We start from the raw sequence: 22,551 nt of genomic DNA on the forward strand, positions 1-22,551 counted from the left end.
ATCACCACAGCCCACCAAAGCTCCTGACAGCACCAAAAACAGAGGAGGGGGAAGAGGTGTTGAAAAAGCGAGGGAGTGAAGGGAGGAGGAGTGGCTAGGAAAAAGAGTGATCGTTCCTTGTCTCACAGGAGAGAAAAAAAGAGAAAACTCTACAAGGTCTCAGTTTGGTAAACAAACATCTGTCTATAAGACACTCAACACAACACTTGTAGTTCTCTGGTAGTTAATTAAAATTAAGCCATAGTCTCTCAGGCTCTCACCCCACCTGACTGCTCCTGACTCAGAATAACATCAGCACCGAAAAAAAAAAATTAAAGATGACTAAACCCCTTTTGGATGACATGTTCTCTCCATCTCATAGGCTTTTGCAAGATTAACAAGAAGAGACAATGTGCAGGACCAGTCAGTCGTGTTTACAGAAGAGCAAAATGTCATCATTTAGAGTACATTCATCTTCATCTTCTGTGACCAGTCTGAACAGGAATGTGATGAGACACATGATATATGTCTATAACTGGCACACAACTCTTCACCCTGTCTGGCCTTAAATGTCAAGAGGTATAAATATTTAAAAATGGGAAAGTGAGAGAAAGTGGGTGACAAAGAGACCAAGATGTAGAAGGAAATGAGAGTAAGACAAAGAGTGAAGAGGGAACTTTCTGCTTCTAGCTCTCTGTGGACAGTGTGTATTTATGTGTATTTTTGCATTCTCAAGTATTATAGCTGCTGCGAGTGCGTTTGAGTATGTCAGCCTTACACAAGTGATGAATCACCATCCAGATAAGGCTTAGGGCAACCTGTTTGTCACAGGGTGCAGTTGTGGCCCTCAGGGCAAAGAACAAGAAAAAACCTTCAGCTTCACGTTAGAGAGCCTCAGGGCGTGTTTTTGCCTTTTGAAGATGATAAAGACTGATAAAGATACACAATAGATACATGACGCAAGAAGTCGTGATTACTGTGATCTTTCTACCAATTTCACACCTTCTACAATACTGTATGACACAGTATACAAATTCTATGGATGATAATTTAGTGAACATCCACAGGGTACGGATTCTTAAAACAGCATCCTACACCAGCCATGATTCTGTTACATCATGTAGAGCAGCCACAGGTCTACCTCTTCTGAAATTAAAATTGTGATGTGTCAGGCTGCTTTTGTCCGACCCAAACTGGAAACAAGTAAAAACACGCAGATGTTGCCCCTGATAACAAGGTGTTGTTGGATGAGGATACAGAGGGAGGATTGGTGGAAATTAACTGTGCTGAGGAGGTTTAGTGATGTGAAGAGGAGATAGAAGTTTAAGAGACGGTTGTCAAATGTGTGCCAATGATGTCTCTATCTCCAACTCTCCAACAACCAGTCTGGGCACAAGCTGACTGTGAACAAAAGTTGGTTAGTTATTTTACAACAGGCTGGTGCTGCTTGTGCTGAATTTAGTTTGGGTAACCTGTGGAAATGGAGTGCATGTTCACACTGTGACTATACGTGCACCGCTAAAGATGAAACACGTACCTGGCTGCCTTCAAATGGCTGTACAGGGAGTTAATCAGCTAAAAAGTCATATGTGCAAGTGGTTGTGGATGACGAATACTGGTGAGAAACTGGCGTTAGCCTTTACTTCAGCTTACTGTCATCACTGCCATAATAGGAAAAATGTATGTTGTTTCCTTCTAATTAGATATGTCTGCTTGCTGAAGGATAATATGAAACAAACCAGTGAAATATGAGTAAAAAAGGTTTGTGTGATTTTGGAGAGGTCTATGTAGGTGTGCCTCTGCCAGTTTAAGTGACAAAACTATCACACGCGGTGGACCTGGTCTGAGAGAGCACAAAACACAGGCACCACCAACGTTGCAGCGCACTACAAAATTGCATTGACACTCCCCGTTCTACACTGTGGCACATGGCAGGTCACCAAATTGCCAAACAAGTACAGGCAAGGAACAGGCACACAAAATGCTATTAATCCTGCAAATAAATGGAGATAATATTGAATGGAGCGACTCAATTTGCAGATTGAATTAAGCATAAGAACAAGAGCAAACCAGGGCTGAGATCTTTTTATGCTCTTGTAATGATGTAATGACTTCAATTGAAAGACAAGAGGATGGTTAATATGATAGACACAGTGTGTATAAGGGGGACATGAAGTTATGTGATGAGTGTGTGTGTGTGTTTGTGTGTTTTCTTTCTATAACTGCTCTGCACCCAGTGTGGTTTCCTTTGCATTACAATAGCACTCTGATAAATCTAGGTCTTTGTACTTTCAGGAAACACTCTCACACTGCAGTAGGTGGGGTTGGGCACGCACATTGCTTTCAGACCATTCACTAGGCGTGCTCACAGTGAATAGTCCGTGCCTGCATGTACAGAACGTGGCTAACAGATGAGTCCTCTCTGGACAAACAGTGATACATCAACCTGCTGCAAGTAGAAAAGTGTTGGTCACACAGGCCTGCCATCACAGCACCTGTGCGTCTCAGGACTTTCACATTATTATTATTATTATTATTTTTTAATTCTAAGGGCTGGGTAATTTGGTGTATGAAAGATATTAATAAGGATATTTTCCAATATTGATATATATCACAGCATGGAAAATGTACAGTATGTGAAAAAAGGACTTCTATAACTCATTTTGTAGGTTTTTAATTGCAGCATGCTCAGAATGATGAATTTGGAAAACTGACATGTGTAGAATGATTACATGATACGTAAAAGTAAAATAAAAAGTAGATAAACAATAACATGGAACTATCACCCAGCCCGAACAACAACATTCAACCACAAAAACCTTACCCTTACAACCATCAGCACACAAAATGATCTATATTCTAGAGTCCTATAAGGAATAGACTACAATATACCTCTTATATTAAGACAAATCCTTCAGTATAACTGTCAGATGGTGTCAATTATTAACAAAGCAAACATGCACATAGTGAAAGGAAGTTAGTGGCGCACACCTAGCAAACTGTGTGCACACTGCTGACAAAAACCGCAGTCCACCTGGTAGGATGCAGTCAGAATACTGCTCCATTGGTTCTAAAATCCCTAAAACATTTGTTTTTCAGTCACATTTCTCTGAGTTCACTGACTGTCACTGAGTTCAGAGCTGAGGTGAAGTGCGAGTGAGTTTTTTTTTTTTTTTGCTCTGCACTCTCATCTCTAACAAGTCTTCAGAAGTCTTCAGCCTTGTAAGACTCTCACAGTGTAGTAGTTGATGGTGACGTTAGAGATTTTAAACAAAGAAGCAGACTGAGTATGCATAAAAATGGCAAATAGAGGAAATGAAATGCTGGCATCATTGTGATAAATGGTAATTTAGTCACAAGGGGGAAACATTTGATGGAAATGAAATGCAATGCATAAATTACTGCTGATCAAAAGAGGGAATGGCACAACTGAATAGTGTTAAATAAAATATAATATTAGTTTGCACCTGTTTAGTTTCCACACACACACACACACACACACACACACACACACATGCACACAGCAGTCTAACAGGGTATCTCAGCTGGACAAACATCCTGTTTGAAGACCACCATCTGCCTTTGGTGAAACAGTAACAAGAGAGCAAACTCATTTGGACCCAGTGTGACAAATTAAACATGGCAGGTCATCCCCTGACAGTAAACTAACTCACTTTTCATTAGCAACAAGTGAAACCTTGTCTGACAAGGACAATGTTATTTTGGCTTATGTCTGTAGGTCGGTCTGCTAACTATGCCCACCCAGTGTCTGGTGTCACTGGATGATTGATGTAAGACTGGCCCTCCCCCTAGTGCTGCAGATGCAGATTGCACAGCACTGCTACACACGATTAACACACACACACATAAAACATGCTATCTACTAAACTGACAGGGACATATATACACAAATGTATGCATACAAACAGGAATACACACACACACACACACACACACACACACACACACACACACACACACACACACACAGCTGGAGTGATCCTGGACACATGTTTCTCAGTGACCCCACATCACAGCAGCACACATCCATCCTGAAGACTCACATCATGCAGCCGTAGCAGAATTCACAAGAGACTCACAGTATCAGTAACAGCATTTCCATTAACATTTTGACCCCAGCTGTATGTAAAGGAGGGGGGGGGGGGGGGATTACAGGTGGACTACCTCACAGTTATAATGGAGCAGACAATAACACTGTTAGCGTGCCTCTGTAGTGCCAAGTTTTCACTCAGATATTACTCAGCTCATATAAAAGCGGTGCAGGTGTGTGCATGAAACATCTGTTTTTACCTGTTGAGGCTTGTAAAAAATCCTATATTTAATTGTATTATTTTAATTGATCTATAAACTATATACTAAGAGGCATTTTATAACATCAGCACATTTTATATTGTTAAGGATAAACAACAAGTTACTGAATACATTGACTTCCACATAACACATACCAAGTGTAAACCAATACTTTAGGATCATTTCCCCTTCAAAGATGAAAAATGGCATGAAGAGGGAAAGGCATTGAAGCATATAGTTTTTCTAGCTACAGGTAGCCCTCATTAGCCCGGAGGCCAGCCGCCAGCTTCTTTTCCACGCCAGCTTCTTTTCCATGCTGTTTGAGGGCATTTGTACAACCAGGGGAGAAAAGTGGGATCTCTTACACTTTTGTTAAGATAGACACAGTCTTCACTGCAGGTATTTCCAATGAAAGCCCCCAGCATTGACCAGGTGAGAGGACAGCTGATGAGGCTCCACTCGAACAAGGCTGCAGGCCCCGATGGCGTTAGCCCCGGGTGCTAAAAGCCTGTGCCCCCAGCTTTGTGGAGTCCTTCAACACGTCTTTAACCTGAGCCTGAGTCTTCAAAGGGTCCCCATTCTGTGGAAGACATCTTGCCTCGTTCCTGTGCCGAAGACGCCACGTCCCAGTGGCTCCAAGGACTACAGACCGGTGGCACTGACCTCCCACATAATGAAGACCCTGGAGAGACTAGTGCTGGAACAGCTGCGGCCCATGGTCAGACCCCCTCCTGGATCCCCTTCAGTTCGCCTACCAGCCCGACTGGGAGTTGAGGACGCCATCATCTACCTGCTTAACCGCATCCACACCCACCTGGACAGGCCGGCAAGCACGGTGAGGATCATGTTTTTTGACTTCTCCAGTGCTTTTAACACCATCCGGCCTGCCCTGCTGGGAGAGAAGCTGGCAGCGATGCAGGTGGACGCCCCCCTTGTGTCCTGGATTGTGGACTACCTGACTGGCAGACCACAGCATGTGCGGCTGCAGCACTGTGTGTCAGACAGCGTGGTCAGCAACACTGGGGCCCCTCAGGGGACTGTCCTCTCTCCCTTCCTCTTCACCATCTACACCACAGACTTCAGCTACCACACAGAGTCCTGCCACCTTCAGAAGTTTTCTGATGACTCTGCTGTGGTGGGATGTGTCAGCGGTGGTGATGAGACGGAGTACAGGGCTGTGGTGGGTAACTTTGTTTCATGGTGTGAGCAGAACCATCTGCAGCTCAATGCAACAAAGTCAAAGGAGCTGATTGTGGATCTACGGAGGACCAAGGCACCGCGACCCGGTTTCCATCCAGGGGTCAGTGTGGACATTGTGGAGGACTACAAGTACCTGGGAGTATACTTGGATAATAAACTGGACTGGACCAGGAACACTCAGGCTGTTTACAGGAAGGGCCAGAGCCGCCTCTATTTTCTGAGGAGGCTGAGGTCCTTCAACATCTGCCGGACAATGCTGAAGATGTTCTATGAGTCTGTGGTGGCCAGTGCTATCCTGTATGCTGTTGCATGCTGGGGCAGCAGGTTAAAGGTAGCGGACGCAAACAGACTGAACAAACTGATCCGTAAGGCCAGTAACATTGTGGGGTGGAGCTGGACTCTCTGGCGGTGGTGTCAGAGAGGAGGATGCTGGCCAAACTACACGCCATCTTGGACAGTGTCTCCCACCCGCTCCATGACGTGCTGGCTAAACAAAGGAGCACCTTCAGTGGAAGACTCATCCCACCAAAGAGCACCACAGAGCGCCACAGGAAGTCATTCCTGCCTGTGGCCATCAAACTATTTAACTCCTCCTCTAAGGATTAGTCTGTTTGACCCTAGGTCACTAAACTGGACATTGAGCATTACATCTTAATAATAATTGTGCAATATTCTGTTTACTACTCAAGTGCAATATTAGTTTTCCTTTGTTAGTTTTTCTTATTACTGTTACGGATATACCTCAATTACTCTCGACAGTACATGCACCTCCGCTTTTACTATTATTTATTACATAATTAGTGACATTGTATTTATACTGTACTTCACCATCTACCAGTAAACCCACTTGGTACTTTCACTTAGTTTATCTTATACTTATACCAACATGTTACTTAATTTATTTCGGACCTGTTTATAGTTTAAATTATCGTTTTTCTCCTGTGTGCACTGACGTAAAGAAGAGCTACTGGAACAAAGAGTTTCCCTACGGGGATCAATAAAGTATTTCTGATTCTGATTCTGATCTGATAGAGAACCTCCTCTGTGGAGATTAGCAGGAGGCACGAGGTCCCGCTGGGATCCATTTCAACATGTTATTGGAAGCCGTCATTCATTCTGCTGATACACAAAATGCAACTCATGCCATTACCAACTGATTGGATACAGGGAATAAATGTTATAAAGATTAGGGCTAGTCACTATTTAAAAACTTGCACTTAACTTCATTGAGGTCAGTTGCAGTGGCTGGGCTTAGACTTAAACTAGAAAGGCCATAAAACCTTATAACTTCACCCTGATTCCAACCTACAAACTCACTGGTTCATAACACAATCTGTTGTTTCTGTCTGTTTGCAGTTTGGCAAAAAATTAATTATTGACACACACACACACAGACTCACACAGCTGGAGTGATCCTGGACACATGTTTCTCAGTGACCCCACATCACAGCAGCACACATCCATCCTGAAGACTCACATCATGCAGCCGTAGCAGAATTCACAAGAGACTCACAGTATCAGTAACAGCATTTCCATTAACATTTTGACCCCAGCTGTATGTAAAGGAGGGGGATTACAGGTGGACTACCTCACAGTTATAATGGAGCAGACAATAACACTGTTAGCGTGCCTCTGTAGTGCCAAGTTTTCACTCAGATATTACTCAGCTCATATAAAAGCGGTGCAGGTGTGTGCATGAAACATCTGTTTTTACCTGTTGAGGCTTGTAAAAATCCTATATTTAATTGTATTATTTTAATTGATCTATAAACTATATACTAAGAGGCATTTTATAACATCAGCACATTTTATATTGTTAAGGATAAACAACAAGTTACTGAATACATTGACTTCCACATAACACATACCAAGTGTAAACCAATACTTTAGGATCATTTCCCCTTCAAAGATGAAAAATGGCATGAAGAGGGAAAGGCATTGAAGCATATAGTTTTTCTAGCTACAGGTAGCCCTCATTAGCCCGGAGGCCAGCTACGCCAGCTTCTTTTCCATGCTGTTTGAGGGCATTTGTACAACCAGGGGAGAAAAGTGGGATCTCTTACACTTTTGTTAAGATAGACACAGTGTTCACTGCAGGTATTTCCAATGAAAGCCCCACCATGGACCGTCTTGGTTGGGACATTGCAGTTCACACAGAAGTTAATGTAGCCAGTGAGTGCATCACTGGCTACATTAACTTCTGTGTGGACTGCAATGTCCCAACTAAGACGGGTCCATTGTTACCCAAATAACAAACCGTGGGTAACAAAAGACATCAAGGACATTCTAAATGCCAAGAGGAGGGCCTTTACTGATGGTAATAGGGAGGAGGTGAGGGCAATCCAGGCCGACCTGAAGGTGAAAATCAGGAGGCCAAAGAGAAGTACAGGAGGAAGCTGGAGCGAAACTCCAGCAGAACAACATGAGGGAGGTCTGGAGCGGCATGAAGACCATCACTGGCTTCAGACCGACTGGCAGCAGAGGAGTTGAAGGCAGCTTGGACAGGGCCAACGAACTGAATCTGTTCTTTAACAGATTCGACACACCGGCTCCTGCTCATCCCCCTCTAACTCAGCTGCTGTCGGCCCTCAAGCTCCTCTGAGTACTCTGCCCCCCTCCCCATCAGGCTAACGGCCCTCTCCAGACCGACGACTCCCCCCTCCCCACCTGTAACTTCTGCTGTGTGCCTGACTGCTGACCAGGTGAGAGGACAGCTGATGAGGCTCCACTCGAACAAGGCTGCAGGCCCCGATGGCGTTAGCCCCGGGTGCTAAAAGCCTGTGCCCCCAGCTTTGTGGAGTCCTTCAACACGTCTTTAACCTGAGCCTGAGTCTTCAAAGGGTCCCCATTCTGTGGAAGACATCTTGCCTCGTTCCTGTGCCGAAGACGCCACGTCCCAGTGGCTCCAAGGACTACAGACCGGTGGCACTGACCTCCCACATAATGAAGACCCTGGAGAGACTAGTGCTGGAACAGCTGCGGCCCATGGTCAGACCCTCCTGGATCCCCTTCAGTTCGCCTACCAGCCCCGACTGGGAGTTGAGGACGCCATCATCTACCTGCTTAACCGCATCCACACCCACCTGGACAGGCCGGCAAGCACGGTGAGGATCATGTTTTTGACTTCTCCAGTGCTTTTAACACCATCCGGCCTGCCCTGCTGGGAGAGAAGCTGGCAGCGATGCAGGTGGACGCCCCCTGTGTCCTGGATTGTGGACTACCTGACTGGCAGACCACAGCATGTGCGGCTGCAGCACTGTGTGTCAGACAGCGTGGTCAGCAACACTGGGGCCCCCTCAGGGGACTGTCCTCTCTCCTTCCTCTTCACCATCTACACCACAGACTTCAGCTACCACACAGAGTCCTGCCACCTTCAGAAGTTTTCTGATGACTCTGCTGTGGTGGGATGTGTCAGCGGTGGTGATGAGACGGAGTACAGGGCTGTGGTGGGTAACTTTGTTTCATGGTGTGAGCAGAACCATCTGCAGCTCAATGCAACAAAGTCAAAGGAGCTGATTGTGGATCTACGGAGGACCAAGGCACCGCGACCCGGTTTCCATCCAGGGGTCAGTGTGGACATTGTGGAGGACTACAAGTACCTGGGAGTATACTTGGATAATAAACTGGACTGGACCAGGAACACTCAGGCTGTTTACAGGAAGGGCCAGAGCCGCCTCTATTTTCTGAGGAGGCTGAGGTCCTTCAACATCTGCCGGACAATGCAGAGAACCTCCTCTGTGGAGATTTAGCAGGAGGCACGAGGTCCTGGAACAAAGCTGGGATCCATTTCAACATGTTATTGGAAGCCGTCATTCATTCTGCTGATACACAAAATGCAACTCATGCCATTACCAACTGATTGGATACAGGGAATAAATGTTATAAAGATTAGGGCTAGTCACTATTTAAAAACTTGCACTTAACTTCATTGAGGTCAGTTGCAGTGGCTGGGCTTAGACTTAAACTAGAAAGGCCATAAAACCTTATAACTTCACCCTGATTCCAACCTACAAACTCACTGGTTCATAACACAATCTGTTGTTTCTGTCTGTTTGCAGTTTGGCAAAAAAAATTTAGTTTATTTTTGATTTCATGGTTTTTATTGTTGATTTACTAATGGTAAATAAATTCTGTAATAATGCTTCTGATGTAATTGGAACAAATTTTGGGTTCCCAAGTTATTTCTTTGGCAGGTGTGTGTATGCCCATGGGTTTCACTCTCTCTAATAAGCCATTATCTCTGCAGTTAAAAATGTTAATCAGTCTTTAATAAAGGGTTTTTAATGATCAAGTATGCAGTCATAAGTGTTAATAAATGTATTTTAAACCAGATTGTGCTCAGCCCTTTTTTTCTTTTTAGAAATAAATTATCTAACAAATCAATGTGAGTTTTTACAACCTGATAACCCAAAAGTTGTTCTTATAACTGATCTATAAAGAATTAGTAAAATATTTATTAACCATCAGTTAAGCCATTACTTACAACTAATAAACCCTGTGTAAAAGGCATCTCATTAGAAAAAGTTACCCAACAATACCATGAAATCAAAAACAAACTGCCTGAAAGTGGTAACTATTGTTGTATTGCTAAAAATACTCTTTTGCTTTCCATTTAATCCTGTTAAATTTCATATTCCTTATTTAGATGTTGGTTTTTACTGGATCTTCAATATATATGTAATACAATGCTATCAAAATAAAATGTATTAATATCATCATTAGCAATAAGTATTACATATACAGCATTTCATGTAGCTCACTATGCATTACTGAAAAGAGTATTATGTTTTTAACAAACTCCAATTAGCTACAGTACATCTTTAAATGACAAAATTAAATGCTGTGCATCTGCATGTAATCGCATATTAGGACAATTCTTTCAGATGCTAAGACTGCAAATATGTAGATCAAATATCTCTCAAATGAAATTTGCTATGCTTCCTTTTCAAAGGAAAACATCAGGAACAACTTCCGGCTGGCTCTCATGTAATGCATGTCTGAGGGTCTAATGGACAACACAGGATTGTTATCTGCAAGTGTTTCACTGTGGCATGACACCAGTGCTCTGATAGACCTACTTCAGAGACAACGGCCACTAGCATTTCTACAGTATGTGAGTGAATGTTGGATCACAGCCAAGTTAGACATAGCCACCTGCATCATTTACATTAGCCTGTACAGCACGTCATATAACACGTCATTCAGTTTAAGTGATATGACACCAAAAATCTAACAAAGCCACAGTACTTCTGGACACTTAGAGCCTACAACCCAATACATAATACTGTGCTACATATGAAAATGACAGACAAAAAGACCAGTATATGGATATTTTCATACTTTTTTCTGCTGTGAAAACCTGTTTCCATTGGAATCCACTGTAAGTGGCATGGATTCAAACTCAAGCAGAGTATTCAATATATAAAAAACAGGTTGGTTGGAGTATCACTTAAATGTATATCTGATGCACTATTTTCAGTCATTAACAGAATAAAGTGTGTCTGTACCACACACATCCCCATCTACTGTGTTACATTAACTTTGATTTCAAAGATTTGATTTAGGAATTAGACGTTTAATTCCATCAAACTCTATGAGGTTTTAAGAAAAGCTGAGCATGATCCCATGCATGTTCAAACTCAACATGAGACTGTTTGTGTTTATGAACCTTACAGCAGGTCGAACCGTTTAATTAGTACCTGCAGAAAGGGGAAGGCCCCGTCAAATTAAATGGCTGACTTTCATGGCCTCAGGCCACTGCAGTCAGACAGAGATGAGCTGGAAAAGCAAAGGCACTTCAACTCCGATTAAATATTCATCCGTCAGATAAATTAAATTCTTCTCCTCAGGTCACACAGGGTCCCATCTGTAAAATTAAGAAAGCCTTTGGAGGCCTTGTGTGTGTTCCCCAATAGTCCCCAGAAACATCATTCTCACTCCTGTCTTGTCTCAACCTGAAACCTGGCAGGTTGTGACTGTGCAGAGAAGGGTAATACATTCCAAGCATACCATGGGGTCAGGGGACTGGAAGAGCCAATAGGTGGCCAGCTGACTGCCCAGTCCCTCCTCCCTGCTACAACAGAGAACAAAAAAAGCCTTCTCAGGAAAAACTCTCTGAGAACTGAAATGGGTGATTTAAAGAGAAGGGGGGAGTGGAGAGGTGAATGTACAAATTGGCCTCAGGTAGCATTTAGATTATTCAGGTGTAGCCCAAGAAGAAGCAATGTTGGTCTACTAATTGGTCATGTACCCCCCTCAATTCAAAATACGTTTTTGAATTGCTTCAGCTGAGCCAAGATACACTGCTAGATTCAGACTAATTAGATAATAGCCTACATCTTAAGAGGTTAAGGGAAAACTTTATTGCGCTGACTTTATTGCAGAGCAGGGAGTGGAAACCCTCTGTCTTGACTTTTATCCTGGACTCTGTTTGACTCATGCATGCACAAAGAATGCTCACTTCTAACATTGTACATGTCACGACTGGTTAATATGCCTCGTTCTTGCATTTTTCAAATATTCACACTCTAGTTCGCTCCAGTGATGTGGAAACATGTTACAAACAACTCTGTGGTGCGGTGAGACAGAATTGGGGCCACAAAAGAAGCTAGACAACACAGAGGAAACAGACTGGACAGTAAAACCAGCCCTAGTAAAACATGGGAAACACCATCAGCACATTGTGATGTGTCTTTACAGAATCACAGATTATGTACCCTACTAGCTCTGAGTACTGGAGGACTGTCTTTACTCAACAGTGGTGACACAGATTACAAAGAGGCTGTTAGAGAGGACACTGTTGAAATGGGAGATACCTTTGTAAGAAATTAACATACTACACCACATACACATTTCTTAAGAAGGCAGGAAGTGAAAGTGAGATTTGGGTTGCAGATGTGCAGGTTGAATCACAGGTCAAACAAGATTAGACATTAAATAGAATAGTTTGACTTTTGGGAAACGCTCACTTTCTTGCCGAGAGTTAGATCAGAAGATTGATACCAATCTCAAGCTTGAAAGCTAAATATGAAGCTACCGCCAGCAACTGTTTAGCTTAGCTTAGCATAAAAAAAGCTCCCACCTCACCATAACCCTGTTCAGGTTATTGACCTTGGCATGTTTTAGGTACAAGTGCATCTTTTGGACATCGTAGTCAGCTCAAATTAGTGTTAAAGATAGATCCTAACCAAATCAGATATACACTGCAATGTAGAACTGACATGAATTTGCTTAAACTTAGCTAGCAGCAGACTGATGAGACTTTTTAAAGCCTCCTTGCCCCTAAAGGCCTCCAGTGTCATTACCACGGCCACCGGGTCCCCTCTTTGGGTTGCTGTCTGTGGACGGTGACTCCGTCCCTCTGGGGACAGGGCCAAGATGGCACACTGATCAAGTGTCAGCTGGACACTGCTACCCATTCAATAAACTGGAGAAATCTCTGTAATGCACAACAATCTCCCATCCCACTTCGCTTGGAGATTAGGTTGATAAACCTTACATTCAGACTTCACTGGTGACAACACAGAGGAAGTGGGCCCTGGTTTGCAATTTTCTCCCTGCATTACCCTTCAAAGCAGAACGAAGAAAGAGATAACAGCAAGTTATGAACACGCTGTGTGATCATGGATGCGGAAGGATGGGGGGGGGTCGCTGTAATTGGCCGAGGGAAATCCTACACTAAACAATGATACAGTTTGAGAATCTTTCATTAAAGAAGCTACATAAGAAGACAGGAAAGATGTGTCTCACACATTCTTGTCTTTGAACATCAGCTACTCCTAAAACAAAAAGCATTTACTTTTAAGTAAATCCTCCCAAACACTGTTAACTCCACATGAGCATTCGTGTCTCGGTAATAACAACCTACAAGTGTTTCAGGCCAGTGAACACCTTTATTGCGAAACACAAACCCACTTAGCTGAATGTAATAGCCCCGAGGATAGGTGGAAAGAAAGTATGTCACAGCTTTCTGTGCATTCCAATATGGCTGAAAAACTGATCTGAAATATATATTTTTTAAACAATAGGCTATTAGACTAATACTTTATTTTCCACATGCTGTGATAACCTTAAAAGACAATTCTGCTTGTGTATTGAAGTCCACAGCACAGAGGGCCCAGCTTTTTCACCCACAGCTACAGGTTCCTCTCACAGATGCATGTAACAGGAATTATGGCATTTCTTATTTAGTCAATTATGCATTTTCAACCACAGGATTGAGTCAAAGTTGGAGAGTGACTGCTGCTGTGACACCGGGCACCTGCCATAATTGGATGATTGAAGGTTTTGGACTCACATGTCAACCAGAAAAAGCAAAAACTGAAATGGAGAATTTGTGTGTAAACAAAAAAGAAGTTTGCTATTCATGTAAAAATGCAACAGCCAGTTTTGCATCCACATATGTTTTAATAGCTCAGATTCCTGTTTGATGTGACTGGTGTCGACAGAAATGCAAGACACGCTTTTTTTATAATGACCCATGGTAACAACTCCCGCAAGACCGTCGTCTAGTCCCCTTTTACTTACGACAAAGCCACAAACATGACACAGAACATCTGTTCGAGACATTTTTCATATAGGCTACTATAAATTGGCTCTGAGGGTAGGCCTGAATAAATCTGTAGAGACTTAAACCGCTCCTGTGTCTTTTAACTAGTGGTTGCCTTGAGAGAAACTAGGCTACTTTACGTGTAGAAAAGGGAAGTGAGTGATGAAACCACGGGAAGCGTTTAACTAAGTAAGCGCAGTTAATAAACGGGCGACAGGTGTTAAACGCAATGAACTGCACTCGCTGGTTTTGCGCAACTAAGTGGGGCGCCATAAGCTTCTCTGAGGCGGATCAAATGGTTGTTTTTTGTTACGCCTCCTGGTCTAAAGCAGGTGCGTGGCCTGTTTTAACGCGGACATCATTTTAAACTCTAAATGAAAAAGTGGCGCATTTTCTCAGACATGCACAGATGACAACTCACAGGTACTTTGTGGAGCCCTCCGTCTGTAGATGCAGAGCTACAGAGAATCCAAAGAAGCTCCCTTTGGTTTTCCCCTCTTTGATCACAGGAAACCGATCATCTATATTAAATCCACTGCAGATTCGCGTCCCGTGGTACACAGCCAAAACAGCGCAGAGCAGTAGTCTTGGAGACATGTTTGGGCTGTTCATCCCTTGCAAGTGCGGTGGGCTTCCCGCAGATCCACGATCAGCGTGGGTCCGGCACGGCAGTCTCCCGCAAAAAGCTCCAACAGGTAGGTTGCGCTTCACAGAGACCTTCCCATTGAAATCCGCCTGTCTCCGCGCGCACTCAGTGTTACTGCCTAGGTGTCGGTGTCTGCCTCCCTCTGCCTCTCTCTGCTGCCCTCCCCTGCTCCCCCTTCCTTCCCCTCTGCCCTCCACACCCATTTGAAACAAGTGTAATGCATTCACGCACTGAAGTCTGGTTAGCTGTGTGAAACCGCCGTCTCTCGCCTTTTCAACCTCCCTGTCTCTGTTTGACTCTGTCACACGCTCACAACATTTTTGCTTTCCACCAGTTCTGCCTGCCAACAATAAAAGTTGCAATCATTATCATTAAATCCTAGTTTTAAACAACAAATAAGTGTAACATCATGATGTTGTGGCTCTTGGTTTCTATGCAATATAGTCTACATGTAGGCCATGTGACCTGGATTTTCATAATATTTTCATTCATGCCTTTGTAAAATGTTCATACAGTATTACATTATGTTTTGAGCAATACCTCTATCAACACGTCATTCAAAAAATTAGTTATAGTTATAGAAAACCTTGTTTTTCCTCAGTCAACAATTATATGAGCTTATTAATAACTGCAGGCAGCCATTAGTTCCAAATACACATTAGATATTACATGTAAGTCAGTGGAAGTGCTCTCTCTACAAAGAGTGCCATGGTATTAATGTTTCTGAAATGATTGTGTCTGTTACTGAAAAACATTGAACTTTTTTGCACTTATCACATGCAAGAAAGGGCATACAAAAAGCTTCATCAGCTGATACAGCTGGTTAAATGTATACATTATATGTGTATAATTGCGTTAGCTCAGCGCAGGGTATTTTGTGTAGGAGGGACTATATTATGAGAGTCGGGCCTTCTGTCAGAACTCCTCCAAGCCAACTAATAGATGCACGGCCCGCCCTCACATGAGCATTCTTGTGACAGCCACCCTCTGCCTTGCTTTGCTGCCTATCGCTCAAACTTCTGGCATCCAACAGGCAGTTTATTAAACCCTTAATCCCCTTAGAGAGTTCATGGAACAGGCCAGGGTTTTTTAAAGTATCCTTTCCGTTCCATGAATCCCCCCTCCACCCCCTCTCCTCCTTTTTTTTGGTGTCTTTCTTAGGAACCCCCTGGTGTCGAGAGACCAACTGCAGCTCCATCTCCTCCTGGTTTGCTTGTATCTCCACAGCAATGTGCGATCTTTCATCGTGTCTGCTTTATTGGCTGTCTCCTGGCTAAAATCTGGCATCACTGACCTCCTCTAATTGATGAGCTGAGCTCCCACTCTGCATCTCTTCATGCTCCAGGAGTTTCTCTCACCCAGAAGTAATCTCTCCTCCATTCCCCAGTGAAATTATGCCCTATGGAGAATGTAGTTCACTGTGCACATTCCACAGGCCAACTGCTTTCTGTGTGCTTCAAGAAACACAGAGGTATTAATGTTTTTACTACGTTCTGTTCAGGTGTTTCTATTTTATTTTTGCTGTGCTGTTCACAGGTTCTTATTTGTGTGCATGCCCTGTTTCAAATAGTGAAACCATATATAATATCACTTCTGAACCACATATAACTTCCCTTTTGATTCCAGGAAACAAGACATACTGTATGTATATGACAAAACAGAGAAAACATGCTGCAATCAACAAGGTACATTCCTCAGATTGTAATGCAATGCAAATCTGCCTTATAATCTTTGTTGGAGTTTATATCTTGAATATATTGCTAAATTTAACAACCCTGGCCTGTACATTTGGAATCTGACATGTTTCCAGAGTTAATCCAGGCTTAAACTTTGTGTTTGCATTTCATATTATCTTTCAAGTGAATGCTTTTCAGCCCAAAGGTGAGCGCACAACATGCCAGTGTATACAGTGTCAACATCCTGTTGTTGCCTTATCAAGACGTGCATCTGGTACAACACTGACGTTGAACAGATCCATGCAATCGTGCAAGTAAAGACCCAGCTTGACCGCTCTGCCTTGACACAAAACAAGGGCCTTGAGAGAGATATTACCAGAGAGGAATTTAAAGCAACCAAACCACGAAAGACAAGCAATCTGACCTCGCCCTCTATTTTGCTCTATGTGATCAATTCCCATGCTTTTTGCGAAAGGGCTGTTGAGCACCTGATGCTTAACCCCTCTGGGGCTTAGACCCACCCTTTTGACGTCTGAAGAGTGTCACTCTGGAAAAGTGACAGCTGATACTGTCAAACTGCGTTCTTCTTTATTGGCAGAAAAAGAGACACTTTCGTATATGGTGTGTAACTGGACTGACAGCCGACTGTTTATCACTGTTATGGCTGTCTCTATATTCATACTAGAGTTGCCTGGCAATGGAGATTTAAAAAGTGCAAAAAGCTGTATCTGATTACTTTTCTCACAAGAGCAGTTAGTTCACTTTCAGTCCCTGCCCAGCATTACAGTAGAGAAAAAAATGAGTTCCGGCCTTTAAATGTGTATTCCCCAGACCCAACTGTAAGCTAACACCAGGCTCTGTGAACCATGGGGACAAAGACCCGAATGCAGTTGCTGCCTTCGCCAGAGTCCTCTGCTGTAGAACCCTCCAGTCTTAACCCACACAACACACATGGAATGTAATTTGCAATTTATCTCCCAGTTTCCTGTTTTTTTCCTCTCCAAACCCACTGCCGTCCTCCCCCGTCACCATACCATCCCTGAAAAATAAAAAAGACTTCCCCCCTTCATCTTCTTCTCATTATTCCTATGTTTTTCTTTCTGCCTCATAACATCCATATAATTGCAGAGGTTAAGCCTACATACTTATAACATCGTCCTGCTAAACTTTTCCTGCTGCTTTGTGGTTTGTCGTTCATCGGTTTATCAGTTCTGAGGGCTGATGGGATGGGGTGGGTGAGGGGGATGTTATGTGGAGTTCCTGATGTGAATGTGTGATAATAGAAATGGACTGGCTCTTGTAGAGTGCAAATGTAAAGACTGAGTGCACCAGTATGCGCCCTAATAGTTCCATAATAACACTTATTTTTCTGGAATAGACTGAAGAAACCAATGTGAGAACTGCAGAATACAGCCTTGTGAGCATGAAAATAAACCAGATACAAAAAACGTCATTGGCCTCAAAATAACTAGATATCAGCCTCGTGTTGAATTTCCATGAATATTATTCCACATTAACTGGCGAACATAACATACAGAGCAGGACATTGGTTGAATATGAAACACAGCACGCTCTCACACTGAGTCCTCGCTGCACAGCGACGACAGAGCCGGCCGTTGCCATGGAGCTGGGAGTTGCTATGAAGCCAGTATGTTCTGAGCGGTGGTAACGTCTGTGGAGGAAGACAGTGTGGTCTTTTTAAACTACAGCAAGGACACTTGCTGGGCTTGGATGACCTTTCACAGGAATAAAACATGATCTCCTTGGTCCTGTCCACTAAACCAGGAATTTACCACAGAAACATACACATATTTATGAAGATGCATGTGCACAGTAACACAAATAATATGCAGCTTTATGACTATGCCACATTCTTGTCCCACTGTGAAGACAACAACTTTCATACTTTGGTTTTTCACTTGACTAAATTGCTTAATATCAAGTGAACTTTTGTACACAAAAGACAATTAACTCCTTATTTTCCTGCTATAGCTTTAGCTGTATGGCACAAATGAAATCTAATTTTAGAACAAAATATACATAATACATAAGCAAAATCTAATAATGTGTCATTTTGTTTCATATACCAAACTTTTACCTGAATAATTCAGTCAACTCTCAGCCTCTGTTTCCACAGAAAGAGAGTCAGTCAGTATTGTTTAAATACAGGACAGTCCACAGTGAAGGGACAGTCATATTAGCCATATCTTTCCCAACAAATGTCCACAGCAGAAGGGAAACAGCTGACACCGGCTTATCTACTAATCAGTTTTGGTATGAAGGGAGGGATTATTTATTATTATTATTTATCCTCCACCACATTTCATCAAGTTCTTGAATCAGTTTTTCATGAGTTACAAACTCATTTTTTAAACAAATCTCGGGCTTCAACTTGATGTAATAGAGGATGGAATTGCCATTATCACAGCCTCATTGGACCACATATGTTTGTACTATATATCTAATATGGAACAACTGGCCTGATGTTATATGATACCTCTCCATACAATGTCTCTGCATGTGAAAATTGTGTTTTATGACTTCTCTAGGTTGCTGAGCATTCGTCCTCATGTATGGGGCAGCAGTGTGGTGGTTCTGAGTGTTTGCATACATGTGTAAAGTACACACATATTGTATGTCTATGTGTGTGTGTGTGTTTGTGTGTGTATGGAAATATCTGTGAGTATATGTTCACATTTGTTCATATTAGTGCGGGGGCTTGTATGCCAGCATCCACATGTGCGTGTTTTTTGAGTGTTTGATGTATGCATGTGTGTGTAGCAGGAAGGAAATGCAGCAGGGGTTTGGGACCCACACAAGGTCTCCAGTTCATGCTAAGTGTAAGAATGTATAGCCTGAGGAGGAAGGCGTGGCTCCGAACACTCTCCCACTGTCCAGTGGCACCTGTTTTTCAGCTTAGCTTTCAGGCAGACAGATAGAGCGATGGGAGACAGCGGGACATAGTCACTGTGTTGTGGAAACAAAACAGCTGTTACACGAATTCATGTTATAAATACAAAACTCCGGGCATAACAATGAACCCTCCACAGTTTGTCTTTCTTTCTCTGAAAGGAATAGTTTGACATTTGGGAAAAAACCTTATTTGCTTTCTCGGTGAGAGAAATATCATATCTGTCTGCTTAATATAAAGCTACAACCAGCAGCCAGTTAGCTTAGCTTAGCAAAAAGACTGGAAACAGGGGGAAACGGTTAGTCTGGCTCTGTCTGAGGTAAAAAAAATCTACATACAAGCACCTCTAAAGCTCACAAATTAAGATGTTATATTTTGTTTGTCTAATCCGTACAAACACAAAACTGCAAAAATGACAATTTGTGGTTTTATGAGGGTTCAAGTGCCAGACTACTTCTTGGCTGCGAGCAGTGACTTTCTGTCAACCCCACGGACGAAAAATAATGTGCTAATTAGGGAACTTGAGAGGTGCTGGTATAGGCTGATTTTGTTGCCTTCGGACATAGCCAGGATAGCCATTTTCCCCTGTTTCCAGTCTTTATGCTAAGCTAGGCTAACTGGCTGCTGGCTGAAGTTTGACATACAGATGTGAAAGTAGTATCGATCTTCTATCTAACTCTCAGCAAGAAAGCAAATAAGTGTATGTCGCAAAAATTTCGAACTATACCTTAAAGAAGTTGTTTGGCTGGACCCAGCTGGTGTTATGCCAGAAAGTAATGTACAACAACTCACAGTATCAGAACATTTAAAAAATGTTGTGGGTGAGATGCATTTCTTAATGGAATTTATAACTTGCTAAAAATGCACTTAGAGCTGAGTAGTTCATTGTTCCTGCAGGCCCTTTCCAGTTTTAAAAGTGCTATAAAGCAATAAGACAAATCACTGGCGGCAAAGAAAATTACCAGCAATAATAACAAATGCCCTTTCCAAACCTTTCTGCCACTATCTGGAAATGTTGCATTAACAGTGATAGGAATGCAAGATGGAGTTAATGATTTATTAAGGGTGAAAATTAAATTAAAACACTTGCTGTACAAAGGTGCACTCTCAGTAATGTTTAATCATTAAGAAGGGAGTCACTCCATGCAGCATTCCTTTCTCTGCCAGTAGAGACACTTTTGTTCGAAATAGGAGTCATAGGTAAAGAAAGAAATGTTTGAGGGGAGGCTGGGTTTGATCTGGCTTTGTGCCCAGATGACTGATAACCTTGGGTATGAGTTCTTAGTCTGAAAGATAGAGAAGCAATAATAAATAAAAAATGCCTAAAACTATACATTTATTGTTCATCCAGTGCAGCTTAGGTATATGTCAACTAGAAAATACAGATCTTTAAGGGAGTGGGTGGGTGAAAGAGCTATCTCTCTGGGGAATGACACCAGCTTGACCTTTAGCCAGAGCTCAATCGTAACAGGAGGCTCACTGTGTTTTTTACTTAGACCACACTAGTTATTGGGATTGGCTGTTGCATGTGCTCAAAAAGGTCAGGAGTGCATTTCACCTTAGTCAAGTTTTTTCCCTCCTCCCATGGGACACATTAACTCAGAACTTGATACTTCACAACCTAGTGAAGCCTGCACCATCACATGTCTGCAATGTTTACCAAAGGAGCAGTTTTCTGTCTCTGGGACCTAAACAGTCTGCTCTTTCAGAAAGTGCTGCATTATTTCTATGGGTACACAGCAGAAAAAACACACACATGTGGCCACACTTTATTCTAGTTAAGACAACAGTCTTATCTCTGAAGATGAAATATCATGAAAGGATTGGGAATATTGGCTTACAATTGTCTCTGAAAGTCACATTGCCACATTGACAAACTGGATAATTATATTCCTGTCTACGTTCACTTAATCCAATTATTAAGAGCCCCACTATTCTTCACCCTGGATAATAGGTGAATATATAGGGCACTAAATCTGATGCATGGTGCTGTGACCAAGCCTAATGTAATCTGGTGGACAGACCATTGAATAATGACACAATCTGGAGGGTAACTGCAGTAAATCTGACCAGCAAACACAATGCTAGCTTGCTCCTATATCGCTCGTCCTCCCTCCTGTGGTAAAGTGAGTTGATATGATTTACAATGCTCCTTATAAAGCCTCCTTCCTGTCTGCACAGCGTATAGTCTGGTTGCCCCGCCCCTGCAAACTTCACTGGTCACCCTTTAGACCTCCTATAAACACTCTGAGGATCTTTTGATCAGCTGCTTGTAGTGGATCCTCTTTAACCACATGGTGCCATTTTGTTTATGACTAGGCTTGTATGACCTGCAAATGAATGTTGGAACATAAAAGGATGGGTTCATATTGAACACATGTGTTGGTTTTCCACAGCCAAACCTGTGGTCCATGTCCTTTGTTTGTTGTGAGTGTGCTGAGGTAGGCAGATGGTTCCGATTTGATCGGTGGTGAAACTGTTGTAATGTTAATAAACTCATGAGATTGTAAATATTAACGTCTGTATCTGTGTATTCAGGTGACTGAGTTTTCTGATGAAGAAGCAGGAGATAGTAATTGGTGATACCGTTTAACTGTACAATAATTCACAGTAAAAAGACTTTTTAGTTGGTAGAACTGTTGATATGTCTTTGGAAAGTATTGCATATCACCCTTCATCCAAAAGTCTGTGTTAAAAACAACACAAGTCTGGTGCTGTATAACATGTGGCACTAAAATATGTGAAAACTACCTAGGCCATGCATGCCATGTGTGTGTTTAGCATCCTCTCAAGCCAGTGTGTGAATCTGCTCCATCCCTCATTACTGTGTGTGTGAATACAGAGCCGAGCCCTTTGTTTCCTACGACAAGTGGAGCTGTACTCTACAGACCTGCACATTTTCCACTCAATTGAATGGCTCTCTCAGATCATTAAATGTCCATTCATTAGCAAGGGACACAGGCAGGGACTTAGCAGTAAGGCAAACACAGAGAGGCCTGTCTGGGGGCACTGTCCCTCACACTGTGGCCTGCAACACTGTGGGTGGTAGTAGCTTTCAAGTATAGCACCTGAGATAACCATTGTCGTGATGAAAAAGTGCTCAAAGGTAGCTGTGATTTTCATGTGAGCATGGGCAATCCAAGATTTAATTTGTTTAACAATTTATTTTAAATTAGAAAATAATATCTATTGAAAGATGCTCTAGGCCAGTGGTTCATAACCTTTTTTTGTCAGACATACATCAGACAGCCCTGTCAGATGAACTCAAGCACCCCGTCAT

At 42.6% G+C, this 22,551-nt stretch overlaps 1 protein-coding gene across 2 annotated transcripts in view; it reads right to left on the reverse strand.

Moving 5' to 3' along the window:
• itga3b (integrin, alpha 3b) overlaps window positions 1-14,902 on the reverse strand; it is a 36,205-nt gene extending 21,303 nt beyond the window's left edge. For both annotated transcript variants that reach the window (XM_044179734.1, XM_044179735.1), the window contains exon 1: window positions 14,460-14,902. In XM_044179734.1, coding sequence (XP_044035669.1) covers window positions 14,460-14,887 — 428 coding nt within the window. In that variant the 5' untranslated portion in view covers window positions 14,888-14,902. The remainder of the gene's footprint in view (window positions 1-14,459) is intronic.
• Window positions 14,903-22,551: the final 7,649 nt, after the last annotated feature.

The sequence above is a fragment of the Siniperca chuatsi genome, linkage group LG20, assembly GCF_020085105.1.
Source record: "Siniperca chuatsi isolate FFG_IHB_CAS linkage group LG20, ASM2008510v1, whole genome shotgun sequence".
Classification (NCBI taxonomy): domain Eukaryota; kingdom Metazoa; phylum Chordata; class Actinopteri; order Centrarchiformes; family Sinipercidae; genus Siniperca; species Siniperca chuatsi.